General features: G+C 38.5%; 12 protein-coding genes and 1 non-coding gene across 13 annotated transcripts; 7 read left to right on the forward strand and 6 right to left on the reverse strand.

Moving 5' to 3' along the window:
* Positions 1-114: 114 nt before the first annotated feature.
* On the forward strand, positions 115-1,086 carry M896_040610 (uncharacterized protein; the record flags this gene model as incomplete). The annotated part of the gene is made up of 1 exon (XM_014708423.1): positions 115-1,086. The coding sequence occupies one exon, from the start codon at positions 115-117 to the stop codon at positions 1,084-1,086; it is 972 nt and encodes a 323-aa protein (XP_014563909.1).
* A 125-nt stretch (positions 1,087-1,211) lies between these two features.
* M896_040620 (transcription elongation factor S-II) lies at positions 1,212-1,955 on the forward strand (the record flags this gene model as incomplete). Its single annotated transcript, XM_014708424.1, has 1 exon — positions 1,212-1,955. One exon carries the CDS (start codon positions 1,212-1,214, stop codon positions 1,953-1,955), a length of 744 nt encoding a protein of 247 aa, XP_014563910.1.
* A 76-nt stretch (positions 1,956-2,031) lies between these two features.
* Positions 2,032-2,658, reverse strand: M896_040630 (uncharacterized protein; the record flags this gene model as incomplete). Its single annotated transcript, XM_014708425.1, has 1 exon — positions 2,032-2,658. The coding sequence occupies one exon, from the start codon at positions 2,656-2,658 to the stop codon at positions 2,032-2,034; it is 627 nt and encodes a 208-aa protein (XP_014563911.1).
* A 205-nt stretch (positions 2,659-2,863) lies between these two features.
* M896_040640 lies at positions 2,864-2,937 on the forward strand. Its single transcript has one exon. It is a non-coding gene; the product is annotated as a tRNA-Ile (tRNA).
* Positions 2,938-2,979: 42 nt separating this feature from the next.
* Positions 2,980-4,164, reverse strand: M896_040650 (protein phosphatase 2A; the record flags this gene model as incomplete). Its single annotated transcript, XM_014708426.1, has 1 exon — positions 2,980-4,164. The coding sequence occupies one exon, from the start codon at positions 4,162-4,164 to the stop codon at positions 2,980-2,982; it is 1,185 nt and encodes a 394-aa protein (XP_014563912.1).
* A 133-nt stretch (positions 4,165-4,297) lies between these two features.
* On the forward strand, positions 4,298-5,557 carry M896_040660 (putative glucose transporter; the record flags this gene model as incomplete). Its single annotated transcript, XM_014708427.1, has 1 exon — positions 4,298-5,557. One exon carries the CDS (start codon positions 4,298-4,300, stop codon positions 5,555-5,557), a length of 1,260 nt encoding a protein of 419 aa, XP_014563913.1.
* Positions 5,558-5,594: 37 nt separating this feature from the next.
* Positions 5,595-6,632, reverse strand: M896_040670 (SAGA/ADA complex histone acetyltransferase; the record flags this gene model as incomplete). The annotated part of the gene is made up of 1 exon (XM_014708428.1): positions 5,595-6,632. One exon carries the CDS (start codon positions 6,630-6,632, stop codon positions 5,595-5,597), a length of 1,038 nt encoding a protein of 345 aa, XP_014563914.1.
* Positions 6,633-6,819: 187 nt separating this feature from the next.
* M896_040680 (uncharacterized protein) lies at positions 6,820-8,115 on the forward strand (the record flags this gene model as incomplete). Its single annotated transcript, XM_014708429.1, has 1 exon — positions 6,820-8,115. The coding sequence occupies one exon, from the start codon at positions 6,820-6,822 to the stop codon at positions 8,113-8,115; it is 1,296 nt and encodes a 431-aa protein (XP_014563915.1).
* A 210-nt stretch (positions 8,116-8,325) lies between these two features.
* Positions 8,326-10,107, forward strand: M896_040690 (HrpA-like helicase; the record flags this gene model as incomplete). The annotated part of the gene is made up of 1 exon (XM_014708430.1): positions 8,326-10,107. The coding sequence occupies one exon, from the start codon at positions 8,326-8,328 to the stop codon at positions 10,105-10,107; it is 1,782 nt and encodes a 593-aa protein (XP_014563916.1).
* Positions 10,108-10,159: 52 nt separating this feature from the next.
* M896_040700 (DHHC-type Zn finger domain-containing protein) lies at positions 10,160-11,086 on the reverse strand (the record flags this gene model as incomplete). Its single annotated transcript, XM_014708431.1, has 1 exon — positions 10,160-11,086. The coding sequence occupies one exon, from the start codon at positions 11,084-11,086 to the stop codon at positions 10,160-10,162; it is 927 nt and encodes a 308-aa protein (XP_014563917.1).
* Positions 11,087-11,397: 311 nt separating this feature from the next.
* M896_040710 (uncharacterized protein) lies at positions 11,398-11,781 on the reverse strand (the record flags this gene model as incomplete). Its single annotated transcript, XM_014708432.1, has 1 exon — positions 11,398-11,781. One exon carries the CDS (start codon positions 11,779-11,781, stop codon positions 11,398-11,400), a length of 384 nt encoding a protein of 127 aa, XP_014563918.1.
* A 94-nt stretch (positions 11,782-11,875) lies between these two features.
* Positions 11,876-12,898, forward strand: M896_040720 (RNA polymerase II transcription factor; the record flags this gene model as incomplete). The annotated part of the gene is made up of 1 exon (XM_014708433.1): positions 11,876-12,898. The coding sequence occupies one exon, from the start codon at positions 11,876-11,878 to the stop codon at positions 12,896-12,898; it is 1,023 nt and encodes a 340-aa protein (XP_014563919.1).
* Positions 12,899-12,987: 89 nt separating this feature from the next.
* M896_040730 (uncharacterized protein) lies at positions 12,988-13,479 on the reverse strand (the record flags this gene model as incomplete). Its single annotated transcript, XM_014708434.1, has 1 exon — positions 12,988-13,479. The coding sequence occupies one exon, from the start codon at positions 13,477-13,479 to the stop codon at positions 12,988-12,990; it is 492 nt and encodes a 163-aa protein (XP_014563920.1).
* Positions 13,480-13,556: the final 77 nt, after the last annotated feature.

Genomic DNA, 13,556 nt, shown 5'->3' on the forward strand with positions numbered 1-13,556 from the left:
CCTCATACATGTCTATATGCTCTATTATATCCCTTAGAGAATCATTTGTATAAACATTACAATTCCATTATTCATTCACAAACAAAACATTCCATTGCATTTGTGCATCCCTAAATGATTCCATTTGCAATTATACTCTGTACATTCTGCATTCGCATATTCTCAATCCGCATCGACAGTACAGATAAACACATTCAAAGCATAAATCAGTCTACATACACCCGTCTTAGATCATTGGTTTCAAAGCAGCAGTATTCTCTTCTCAGAGTCTCGGAAATTCCAAAACCATCATTAAATGAGCCAAAATGCACGCTTCTTTCATGCTTGGCTGAAAAACATTCCGTGCTTGATGGCGAATATGTAAACTTGTTGCATCAGACCGAAGCATACACCGGATACAATGGTAGTGCATCTCAAGTTTGGCAAATGTTGTGGAGAATTGCATCCCAAGATGAATTTCTGAATATTGCGCTCAGCGGCATTCAGTTTTCTATTACCACACATCTCTGTGCTTTCCACAAGCAGTTTTTGCGGTGGTATGTTCCAAACCCATCACTGTTCATCAAAAGATTCAAAAACATATACAGGCTCAAGTTATACCTGACATACATGCTTGTAAGAAAAGCAGTTGGATCGATTATCATGGATACAAATGACAATCAGTATTCTGAAACAGAGCTTGTAGAAATAATAAAATCAATAAACAGCACCGAAATAAACTGGAGGCATATACCTAAAGACATTGATGCAACTTTACATAGAATAGATGAAATGATAAATACATTAGCAGGACTTGGATGCGAAAAATGCAGAATATGGGGAACTGTACAATTCAGAGGATTAGAGGTTGCATTGAAGATCATGTCTGGCACATATACAGTGTCTGTAAGAGAAAAGATGTTTATTATGAATCTTTTCATGCGTTTGTCTGTATCTGTGTTGAATTGCATAAAGTTACGTGAATACATAGCACCACGTGCAATGAATGTGCTTCTGCACTGGAAGGAAATGGCTTTGTTTGCAACATCGTATTCCCTGGTAGCATTTGCATTGAGGTTGAAGAAGCGGTTAAAAAGAGCATTTTGATTTATAGTTAATATGTGATACAAGCACATAATGTAATTTTACAAGAGATGTTATAACTGACTTCCAATTTACAACTCAAGAGTAGATAAGATATGAGGTATAAATTTGATTGGCATGCAGCCCTTATGGATCAGACAGTAGATTTTGAAGAGATCAAGAGGCTTATTAATGCCAATAATGTCGAAGGTCTTGAGACAGTGCTTTCTAATGTACAGGGCATGAGTGCAGCTGATCTTAAGAAGTTAATTGGATTGACAGAGTCTAAGAAGATACAGCAATTGATGGAAAGCAAGTATGCTGAGAGTCGAGGGGATAGTGCTAAGACACGCACTGAAGGTGGTGCTGAATCTGTAGAAGATCCTTCGTTGGCTCTCAAGGAGGTGAACACAGGGGATATTCAAAAGGATAGGTCTATTAAACTGTTTTTCGATGCATTTAGAGCAAATATTCCCGAGTGCAGTAGTAAGACTGCTGCATTGCTTTCAAAGCAAATAACAACTGAAATATTTAAGAAGGAGGCGGGGGAAATAGCAAAGCTGGTAAGAAGCAAGTGTTTGAATCTCAAGGACAAGAACAATCCAACGCTTTGCAGGAGGGTGTATGAAGGAGAGATTCTACCTGCAAGGTATGTGGAGATGAGCGCTGACGAAATGAAAAGTGAGAATCTACGCAGTGAAGAGGAGAAGATGATGGAAGATAGCCTTTATGAATGCCAGATTCCAACACAGAAGGCAGAAACGGATCTTTTCAAGTGCAGTAGATGTGGAGAGAGAAAGTGTTCGTATAGACAGTTGCAGACAAGATCTGGAGATGAGCCCATGACCACGTTTGTGACATGTGAGTGTGGAAACAAGTGGAGGTTCTGTTGAGAATGCTCTGCTCGAGCCTTTGCATGCGACAATAGGATTTATTTGAGTAAATGATTTCTAAACAAAATAAATGAGTTTAATTAGCATTCTTGTACAGTATGTCCATAATACACTTGCATGCGTCCTGCACATTTGCAATGTTTTCTCCAGAAACAAGAAGAGTTTTATATGATGGCTCACCGCTGATGATTCTCAATGCAACATTGAAGTCTCTCTGGATTTTGTATATGTTTGTGCCGTTCTTTCCAATGATGGAGTCTTCCATTATGTATGGGATGTCAATGAGTTTGAATGTGTCGGTGTCTTTTATTTCGTTTGGCAAGTGGTTGTGGATACTGCCAAGCAGTCTCTTGAAAGATGCTATTGCTGTTTGTGTGCCTTTGACCAAGATAATCATTATTCCAGGATCTTTATTGAGTTTATCAATTCCCACTGATATTCTTGATTCGCATGCCATTCGTTCCAACTCTTCTCTATGCATCGAAGGGATAACGATCTCTTCTTGAGTGACTGTGTCTGGCTCAAGATATGCATTCAAGCCTTGTCTTTCGTATTTAGAAGGATTATTGCTGAACTGAACGAGATTGTACTCTCGCTGTATTTCAGCTTTATATTTTGAACCAAGCACTTCTAAGAATTCAGTTGATGTCAGGCATATGTCTTCTGGCTCTGGAATTGTTTTCTCGGTGTACTTACTGCTCATGCACAACCATGGGTATGTGATGATATTGAGTAGTTGGTTAACATGATTTAGTGATTATTGAGTATTTGGTTAACATAATTACTTTAGAATCTTAGAATACATAATAATCGTTTACATACATAAAATTACCTGAATAACTACTTTTTAGAATAATGTGATCATACATCAACTTGCAGGAGTGTGACAAACACCACTCTAAACAGTAGCTCCAGTAGCTCAGCTGGTTAGAGCGTTGTGCTAATAACGCAAAGGTCTAGGGTTCGAATCCCTGCTGGAGCATGTCTTTTACATTCTTTTAATCTTACAAACATACCAACCATCTCATTGATTGTTACTTCCATCCACGCTGTGAACTCCACTCTCCCATCTCTTTTTGTTGTATTTCTTGAGGCACATTTCAAACATGCCATTGTCCATCCAAAAAACAGCCTGAAGACTCCTCAGCACTTTGCTAACACATTCTATATGCCAACTCCTCTTAGATGCTCTATAAACTGATTCAAAGACCTTCGGAATAAATTCCTTTCTATTCTTATACAATACGCCAGTTGCATTCGCTAACACCATATCTGCTGCCATCTCAATAACAAGATAATGTTCAGAACAAAAAAACAGGCTAATGAGCTCATATATCACATCACTCATCTCTAAATGCTTCTCATGACTCATGGATTGTATTACATCACTCACAACATAAACAACCATAACCTTGCTGGTAGAGCACATAACACCAAATACTTTTCTGAAATACTTCAGTCCTAGAAGTACAAGCCTTGGATATTCTCTGTGGAATGCTCTAATCACACTTCCTATCTGACTCACTCCTTGGCATCGTTGACTTCCTGCTAGCTTCAGTATTGCTTCAAAATAAAATACATAAACTTCCTGTGATTCATATTTCTTTTCAGACACAATCACACACATAATCTTGAGCAAATCATCAATCCCCGTATTTACACGCATCCCCTCAATAAAACTCACAATCTCGTTAAAAACCGCCAATTTTATTGCTGTTGCATGTGTTGAACACAGACAAGCACCAATAATCACCTGGCAAATATGCATTCGTTCCTTAGGATCATCAGATCTGATCATTCGAATCAATCCATATATGTCATTTGTATCAAATACACCCTCAACAGCCTTTCTGGGAGTCTTTCTCATCGCTGCCACAATCAGCTTAAGCGATACTTTAGACAAAAATGATCCGTCTTTTAAAACATCATTTACATGCGTCAAGCCATACATGGTATCTACATCAATTTCACCAGTGATCGTTTCATTACCTCGTGCTATGCCAGCCTCATACAATAAATCTGTTGATCTAGGAAGCGTTCTCAACACATTTCCTAAACACACTCTAACAATACATTTAAATAAAATGTGTGTCATCTTCACAGATCCATCATTCACTCTATCAAACACATTCTCAATACCTGTAGACACTATCCATTCAAGCACCTGTTGCTCATCAGCATCAAAACAACATAGTAAGCCATCATCCATATATGTGCATTAATGCATTATTATCAACTAATGCATAACATCATAAAACATCAGCCTGTGAATTAATGCAAACATGAAAACTGCATATGCTCAAATATTTATTTATTGCCTATACAAAACACACCCTGAGCATATGGAAATCACCAGCGACAGCATAAAAAATCAAGCATGGCATTTGAAAAGCAGAAATAACAGCACAGTAGAAAAACAGTCAATGTCAAATGCAGTGTACTACTCCTCAGTGGTAGCTTCCATGTCGTCCATGCTTTTTGGAGTGTCGTTGACAATAATGGGCTCAATGCATTCCAGAGTCATGTCGGTGTGGAGCTCTACAATGAACGATGCAGAAATGGATACAAGGTGGGGACATACTTCTGGCGCCATCTTCCTTGGATGTCTTGTTTCGAACATTGCAATAAACATGTACAAGCCAAACTTCAAGATGACGCTGAGGATGAACAACTTCCTATATGCACTCGGATACTTGAGCTTTCTTATATCTCAGAGCTTTGTGTTAGTGTTTTTTGGACGCTTTATACTAGGGCTTGCATCTGGAATAGCATGTGCCGTAGTCTCACCTTACATCTCAATGATAGCACCTGAAAAAAACAGAGGGTTTCTACTGTCTTTCCATTCACTTGGGATCATTGTGGGAATAACACTTGGAAATGTCCTTGCATGCATAAATGGAATGCGTACATGGTGGATTCCCAGCTGCATAGCCATCATAATTGCCTCACTGAACTTCATTGTGCTCAATGGTGTACGAGATCCGCGCTTAAGCAGAAGCGAGGCTTCAAAGTCCGTAATAGATCTCCTTGAGAAGAGATGTGCAAAGAGATCAATATTTCTTGCAGTCCTTGTGCATATATCACAACATCTCAGCGGGGTGGACTACATAACACTCTTCCTCAGAGACTTGTTTTCAAACGGCAAGTACATGTATTCAGCAGACACCATGACAATTCTTGCCTCGCTCTTTTCTGTGTTCACCACAATCATATTCGCAAACTACGTGGACAAAGTTGGAAGAAAGCCAATGATCATAATCAGTTCAATGGTAATAAGCATATCGACAACAATGCTGACAATGAACATGTATCCGGCAATAGCAGCACTTTTATTCATGTTGGGATACAACCTTGGATTGAGCTCAATCCCATGGTTCATAACCGCTGAAATATTCCCGTTGAGTTACTCAAGCCCTGCAGGTCTACTGGCTGTGTCTTTGAATTGGATCTCTGCATATGGAATCCTTGCAATCTTCTATCCACTGCATAAGGCACATGGAAACATTGTGTTTTCGTTCTACACTGTATGCATGCTGGTGTTCATTGGATTGATAATTTGCTTCTTTAAAGAAACAAGGAATAGAACACCTGGCTTCCAATAAACGCGAATATATTATTCTGGTTTGATTTCTTCCAGATTCATCCTTGGTCATGTAGCAATTGATATGCCTTTTCTGCATCAGCATGACTCTGAAAGACCGTTTTAAGGTCCTCAATCGAAAGTCTTGTTTTATTGACCATATGATTAATGGCAATAGTCTTGTAGTTCATATCTTTGTCAAATGGTATTTCTATGGATTTACAGAGTTTCTTTTCATTCTCACTAAGAAATGCATCTCTTGAAAGCTGCCTGCGTTTAGATGTAACACATGCTGATGCATTGGGACACGTGTCCATGCTGTGATTCTTTCTTGGTATTGATTTCTTCATCAACATTCTATACAGATACTTCTCGATATAAATTCCATTGAAAAACGTATTGAAGTCTTTTTTTGTCATGTAAGGTGCAATACATTTGATTTCATGCATATCCATTTCATTTGCTATGCTTCTACTTTTCTTGATTTGATTCAAATCAACCATCATCTTCTCAAATATTGCATATTTCCAGCGCTTTCTGAACATCACAATCTTTACATACGAATCAAGCATTGCCTGTGCAAGCATTTTCCCTGTTTTATTGTCTGTTCTGAGGTTCGTAATGATGGCTTCCTGATCATTCAGATATTCCATCTCAAAGTCTTTTCTAAGTGGCATGTATGAAGAGATACATCCTCGGTATGGATTGCTTTGTTTACATCGAGCATCTGTGCATTCATCATCGTCCTGTATTCCAAGCAGTTTATAGAAGTGCTGTTTTATTTCTCTACGTCTACCAACATACTTTTCAATCTCTATCCAATTTCCTATTCCAAATATCTCAAGTCCTTCGACAAACAGAGTCTCTTCAAGTAGTGTCCATTCATTTGTACCTATTTGCCTGTTCATCTGTGAAATAGTTCTGTAATAATGGTATTTGCTATGATGTATGGTTTCTACCTGATTTACAAAGCAATTTATGCACAGATCTGTTATACAATCACAACATCTTATGTGTTGTGCATAGGTGATGTCTGAAAAGCAGTTGTCACAAAGAATGGCCACATTGGCAGGATTTTCAGTGTGAAGCAATGCCATGGGAGATTTTTGCGCATGTCTTTTGAAAGATGTGTCAGAAGAGTAACCATGATGTATTACTGAATTGCACCACAATCAATGCATTATGCGGCTAATCTAAACATTAAATGTGTGAGTATTTATTTGGTGTTGTATATACATGACTCTCGAGCTGGAATAACAGTGACAGCATACCCTGTAATAAATAATGGATCTTGATGCAGTGCCTGATGAAGAGCTTGAGGAAGTGTTGCAGAGGTACATTGATTGCCCATACTTTAAAAACAATCCGTTGTATATTTCGCTCTGGAAGCGCTACTACAGCATTTGCAAAAGCCCAGCAGTGCTGTTTTTGATGAAGCACAAAAAGATATCGCAGTATTATCACTGGATCTATCTTGAGCTCTCGAGGTATTTTGAAAGTATTGGAAGGAGTTGGATGTGCAGACATGTAATAGAGATTGGGGTGAATTGCAATGCATACGATGCCGATGTTCTACGAATGGAAATGGACAGTCTGCCTGAGGATGATAGCAAGCATTCTGAGAATGATATAAGTGCATTGATGAATCCAAAGGGATTCTTTGTATTTGGAAAGGCTTGGAATGCGTATGAAGAGAAGCTATCTTATAATAGAATACTTTTTGTGCGTGGAGACGAAGAAATGTCCTTTGAGGAGTTCAGAGCACTTTCATGCATTTGTGATCGAGAGAATGTGCAAATTGAATCAGAGAATGAATGGGTGTATTTTGGATATTCATGCAATGAAGAAGAGACGAAAGATGAAGAAGCAGCGCCTAACATTATAATGAACATGGAGCGTGCTGATGCGAAAATGAATCTACAAGTGGGAAACAAACTGATTGCTGAGGACTGTGCGTATTATATCAAAAGCATGATTAATAATTATGCATATGAAGTTGTATGCATTTATGAAGATACAACACATATATTACAGATGAATAAGACAACACTTGTTCTCAAGAAGATGTTTGGGTCAGAAGCCTCCATTATTTCTGAGATTGCACCTGAATATATTCCTGTATTTTCAATCAAAAACATAAATGATAGAAGCTTTGTTATATATGAGCAGTGCTTTGGAACACTGAAGATGTGCCTTGATGTGTTATGTAATGCATATCCGTCTGTGGTTGTTTATCATGCATATCAGGTTATTGAGATACTCAAGGAATTGGCACGAATGGGGAAGAAGTTTTCAAGATTTTCGTTGGAAAGTGTACAAGTTTCAGCAAGATACACACTTGAGATTGTGGACTTTAAGATTGAAGATGTTGAAGAAGCATCAAGTGGTATTGATGTGACGTGGAAGAGTGCAGCGATTGAAATATTGCAGATGTATGGGCATGGCGATATATGCAGGAAAGAATCTGAAATTGAATACAGAATACAAGAATGTATTGGAAAGATGGATGTTTTACGCATGATTGCAAAATGTAAGATTTTTTTATATGAAAGATGCGTATCTGCATATGAAGGTGAGTAGTGTGTGATAGAAGATAAAAGATTTAAATGAATGTGATAGAAAATAGTAATGTGTTTCAACATATTGAATTGGATGTGATGAGTGATACGTAGAAGTGATATATGGTGGAGCATCGGTGAAGTATTGATATAGTTTGGATATGATGTAATAGAGTATAAGTAAGAATAAGAATAAGCCTCTTGACATCTTTGAATGAAACTGAAACCCTTGATGTCTTTGTATGGATACTACTTACCGATAGAAAAGCATAAGGATAAGATAATTGAAGTAGTCGAGAAATCGAAGATTTGCGTGATCAAAGGACCGACTGGATGTGGTAAGTCGACATACATTCCGTATTTGTTATCGTCTGAAGGATCAAGGATAGCGATAGTTGAGCCACGAAGAATGGCTGTTATGTCGCTGTACAAGACACTGTCTGAGGTGATAGCGAATGTTGGATACAAGATGCGGTTCAGTAAGCATGGACTAAAGAATGCAAGAGTAGTGATATACACAGACGGGAGTTTTCTAAACGAAATGGACAAGTATGAGTTTGATTATGTGATTATTGATGAGGTGCATGAGCGGTCGATACGAACAGATATTATTCTTGGACTGATAAGAAGCATGATTGGCAGAATGAGTGGAAAGATTATACTGATGAGTGCAACGGTTGATGTGAAGAAGATATGCAGGTATTTTGATGCAAATGTTCTGGAGATATCAGGAACACCACATCCAGTTAGAACAGAGTATTTACAGGAAAGCACAAGCGACTATTTGGTAGAGGCATATTGCAGGATCAAGAAGATAGTAAGTGGATGCCATGGCATAGAAGATGTGAATGGCAGAGACATTCTTGTGTTTCTTCCTGGTGAAGAAGATATTAATGAGCTGTGTTTGATGCTGAGAAGGATTCCTGTTGTGAAGGTTTACAAGGTGTTTTCAGCACTTGGGGACAATGAGCAGAGCAAGATATATGAGGAGTCGAAGCTGATCAAGGTTATTCTATCAACAAACATATGTGAGGTGTCGTTAACAATACCTGGAGTTGGATATGTGATTGACACAGGGCTTGTGAAGGTGAAGATCTACGATGCGATGAACTATTTTGGAATTCAAGCAATATCAAAAGAGTCAGCAAACCAACGACTGGGAAGATGCAACAGAACAGGGCCTGGGGTGTGTTACAGATTGTATACTGAAAGTGCATATGAAGAAATGCCAAATCAGCAGACACCTGAAATATGCAGGTCTGATCTATCTCAAGTAGTGCTGCAGCTTTTGAGCCATGGCAAGAATCCATTGACCTTTGAGTTTCTAGACTATCCTACATGTGCAAACATTGTGAATGCAATTAAATTTCTTGTAGCCAAGAGATGCATTGAAGTTGATGGAATAGGAAATGAAGATGTTTCTAGAATAAAGATGAAGGTGACGGGATATGGCAGGACTGTACTGAGACATCCTTTTGATACACATCTAGCGCATTTTTATCAACAGACAATTGAGAGTGGTGTTGGATACTTTGGATCGATTGTTGTTTCTTTGGCAGGCCAAGAAGGATACAGCTTTCTGAAATGCAAGGAGATTGAGTGTAAGAGTGACTTGGAGTTTCTTATCAAGCTGTTTGAGGGATATATTGACAGCGAGGACAGGAAGCAATATTGTGTAAAACATGGAGTGTCTATGAAGTGTATGGAAGTTGCAAGGCAAACATTTGGATCGTTAAGAAGATGCAAGGACGGAGACATTGAGATGGTTGAGAGTGTTTTTAGCCGTGCTTATCAACACAATGCATGTGAGAGAGTGGGAGATGGAAGTTACAGGCATGTCAACAGCGGTGAGATAGTGTGGATCCATCCAGACAGCCGGTTTTTTAAACGTAGAGATCGGTTTATTGTGTTTGTGGATGTTTTCTACACATCCAAGGCATATGCAAGGATTGTTGGGAAATACTTCTCAAATAACTTATCTGCTATTAACATTGATAGCAATAGATCAGCATGAATAGGAAATATCGGAATGTTTCATAGAATAAACAATATAAGCATGTAAATGTTTAATAAAGAAACTCATAGTATTTGTTGTAATTTTTTGGGAAAGATACTCCGTTTCCTGGTGTTGAGTATGTGGGCATAAGCCAGTGTCTAAAGCTATTCCCAAAGACTTGCTTCCAGTTCTGGCCAAGTCCAAGGTTGTATGGATTCAGAACCTGCCTATCTGTACTTGTTGATAGCGATGTTATTGGGCCTTCCTGGAAAACATGTCCAAATGTATGATCACCGCTGATATAGTCATCAATGACATAATGCTCTATTGTCGTCTCATTCATTCCTATCAGCCATGTGTGGAATACCAGCAATGAAGATATAAATACAAGCTCAACAGATGTCAGACTGAGCAGGATAATATAGTTGACCAATCGTTGGAATGCTATCCATCCAGACACAGTCATATACACAGATACAAAAATGATCAGAAACAAGCATGTCACCAAGTTCATGAACAAAAACTGATAGAAAAACTTGTAGTTGTGAAACCCAATACACACACCAAGCATCAGGCAGTGGTGATCATATTTAAGATAGCATCGCTTGCATACATTGCAATGATGGGCTCTTGGTGGTTTGTATGTCTTGCACTTGCCGCATATCTTGATTCGAGAAAGATTGTCTTTCATTATCCTCTCCTCAACAAAGCTGTTTATGTTTCTGATCTCAAGGTTGCTCTCATCGCATGGAAGATCCGGAAATATATCTAATGTGCTTTTATCTTCAGTAACCAGCAGGCGCATGTAGAACATTGATTTATATGCCAGAAGAAGATGGTACGCAATGTATGCAACAAGTATTGTCCATGAAAGCACGCCCCTCTCCTCCATACAAAGCAGCCCAATGAACACAAAGTACTGATACAGCTCAACAATAGGATAGATTATAAATGCAATCAACTTTAGTGTTCCACTCACAAATTTCCTCGATGGCATAAACATTCAGGTCCTAGAATAAAGTCATAATATATTGCCATGGCCATAATTAAACAGCATCCTATGCATGGGCACTTTAATAAAGTAAAGACAAATTCAAATGGAATATAACTTCATTAGGATTAGTACACAGATGCTTCAGGTTACTTAGAAGACAACAGCACCAGATTTAGATCTGCAGGCATATCCAGATATACAAATGGCCCAAGCACTCACATCGCTCTATATATTCACTGCTCTTTCGATGTGTTCAAATAAGCAAACCAGTTACTGGAGGGCCAATAATTTGCTTATCACATGCCATTTATCAATCAATCGCTTATCTTCTTCTCATTTAGCTTTGGATTTTGTAGCTTCAGCTTTGCGATCGCAATTGCCTTGTAATCAAATGTGCAGTCATGCTGATCATGGAATCTATGATTTGCACAATACATATTTCCACATCTACAGCTATAGTTATTTGTCAGCTTTAGCTTTTTGCTGCATTTACTGCATATTAACTTAGCTGCCTCCTCTTTAGACGTATTTTCTAGAACACACTTTTTCTTCTGCACACAGATCGGTGTGATTTTCCTTTTTCTATGAAGACATGGTGCATCAACACGATCTTCAGACAGCATTATTGTGTCCTCCTTCTTCTTCTCATCATCATTTCTTATCTCATCTTCAATCCTCTTCACATTCTCCATCTTCATCAAACCCCCATGAATACATTTTTTTAAGTTTGCATTCTCAATGCATCCGCCCAAAATGGCCTTGCAGCACAAAACAGCCAGGCACATTGAGGCCATGGCAAAGCAGTTTTCATGGGAACAGGAATACAAAAGGACATGGGAAGAAGGTCCACAGAGCAAAATCAACGAGGCCATTATGGAGGCCGATGCTTCATACAGCAACAATAGAAAGGGAATAATAAGACACCTGCACATTGTAGTAGATGTTTCTGAGGCCATTGACAAGATAGACTTTCTTCCTTCATTCAGAGCAAACATAGTAAAAGCACTTGAAGAGTTTGTTCCCTCATTTTACACCGAAAATCCTCTTTCTGTGCTATCGTTTCTTAGTGTGCGTGATGTTTGTGTAAAGTACGTTAGTAGTGTCGACATAGATATTCATTCATTTCTTGGACAAACAGGATGTAAGTGGTTTTCGCTACTTAATGGACTTGAAGGATCTGTTGAGATCATGAAAAACTCGACATATGTCAAGGAAATTCTGGTGATAGTTGCAAGCACATCAACTAGGGATCCTCATGGGTATACAGAGGTGCTTTCAAAAATGAAGGCGTACAGCATAAAAGTGCATTTCATAAGCTTATGCGGAGAGGTTGCGTTATATAAGTCGATATCAAAAGCAACAGAAGGAGGATTTTATGTTCCAATTGACATGAACCACTTTTCAGCAATCATGGCAAGATTTCACCATCCATCAGATTATAACGGAACCAAGCTAAGCCTGGCAAAGATAGGGTTTCCGTTGATTCTGGAGGAGCCAAGCGTATGTGCTTGCCACCTGGAAATGAAGATGTTTGGATATGAATGTCCAGTATGCAACACAATTGTATGCTCACTACCGATTCACTGTCCCATATGCAGTACACAGCTTGTGTCCACATTAAGTCTTTCCAAATCACTAAGGTTTTTGTATCCACTGAAGCCTTTTGTTTGTGCAAGCAATGGAATGTGCAGCATTTGTGGAATTGAGTGTGAGTGGATGTGCGAGGGATGCAGAAACACGTTTTGTAGGGAATGTAACAGCTTTATTCATGGCACACTGAGTTTCTGTGTGTATTGTGATGATCCGTATAATTAAATAGATATTTCTTAAACACAAGTGTTCATTTGGTCTTTGTACAGCATTTAGTTGTATGGTGTTGTAAACATTTGTTTATGTGAATGATATTAATCACTCATGCACCAGCTGTGATCGTCTGTGGTATCTCCATTATCATTAGTTACGCCTTGTTGATCTGCACAGCCATATGTCCAGTTGATCTTGCTCCACAAATTGATTTCATTAACGAGTTTTGAACCAAGTATCTTGATTGAAGACTCCATGATTACCTGTCGGTGTTGGTAGATGTGATGCTGCACATTTATTCTGTGGATGAAGCTTGTATCAAAAATACTTGGAAAGAGGTTGCGAAGAACACGGAATCCTGATAATGAACTTGTGATGTGTTTGATTGACAAGGCCTTGAGATATGAGTTGCATCCCTGTGCATTGGCTTTGCAGAAAAGCATATTATTTTCCTTGTGAACAAAGCCTTTTGGAAAGTTGATTTGCACAGTTGACGAAAAGTAAATGCATCCGTTACTAGAAGGCAGTCCTGAGCGACTAGACATATATGCCACTATGTGATACATATCTGTTTTGAATATCTGCTCGTACATTACTCAATTGAGCGCATAATTATAAGTAACTGGTTTATTGTTCATAAATAATGTATAGCAAAGCAAGATGTGCATAA

This window comes from Ordospora colligata, assembly GCF_000803265.1.
Source record: "Ordospora colligata OC4 chromosome Unknown contig_04, whole genome shotgun sequence".
Classification (NCBI taxonomy): Eukaryota; Fungi; Microsporidia; family Ordosporidae; genus Ordospora; species Ordospora colligata.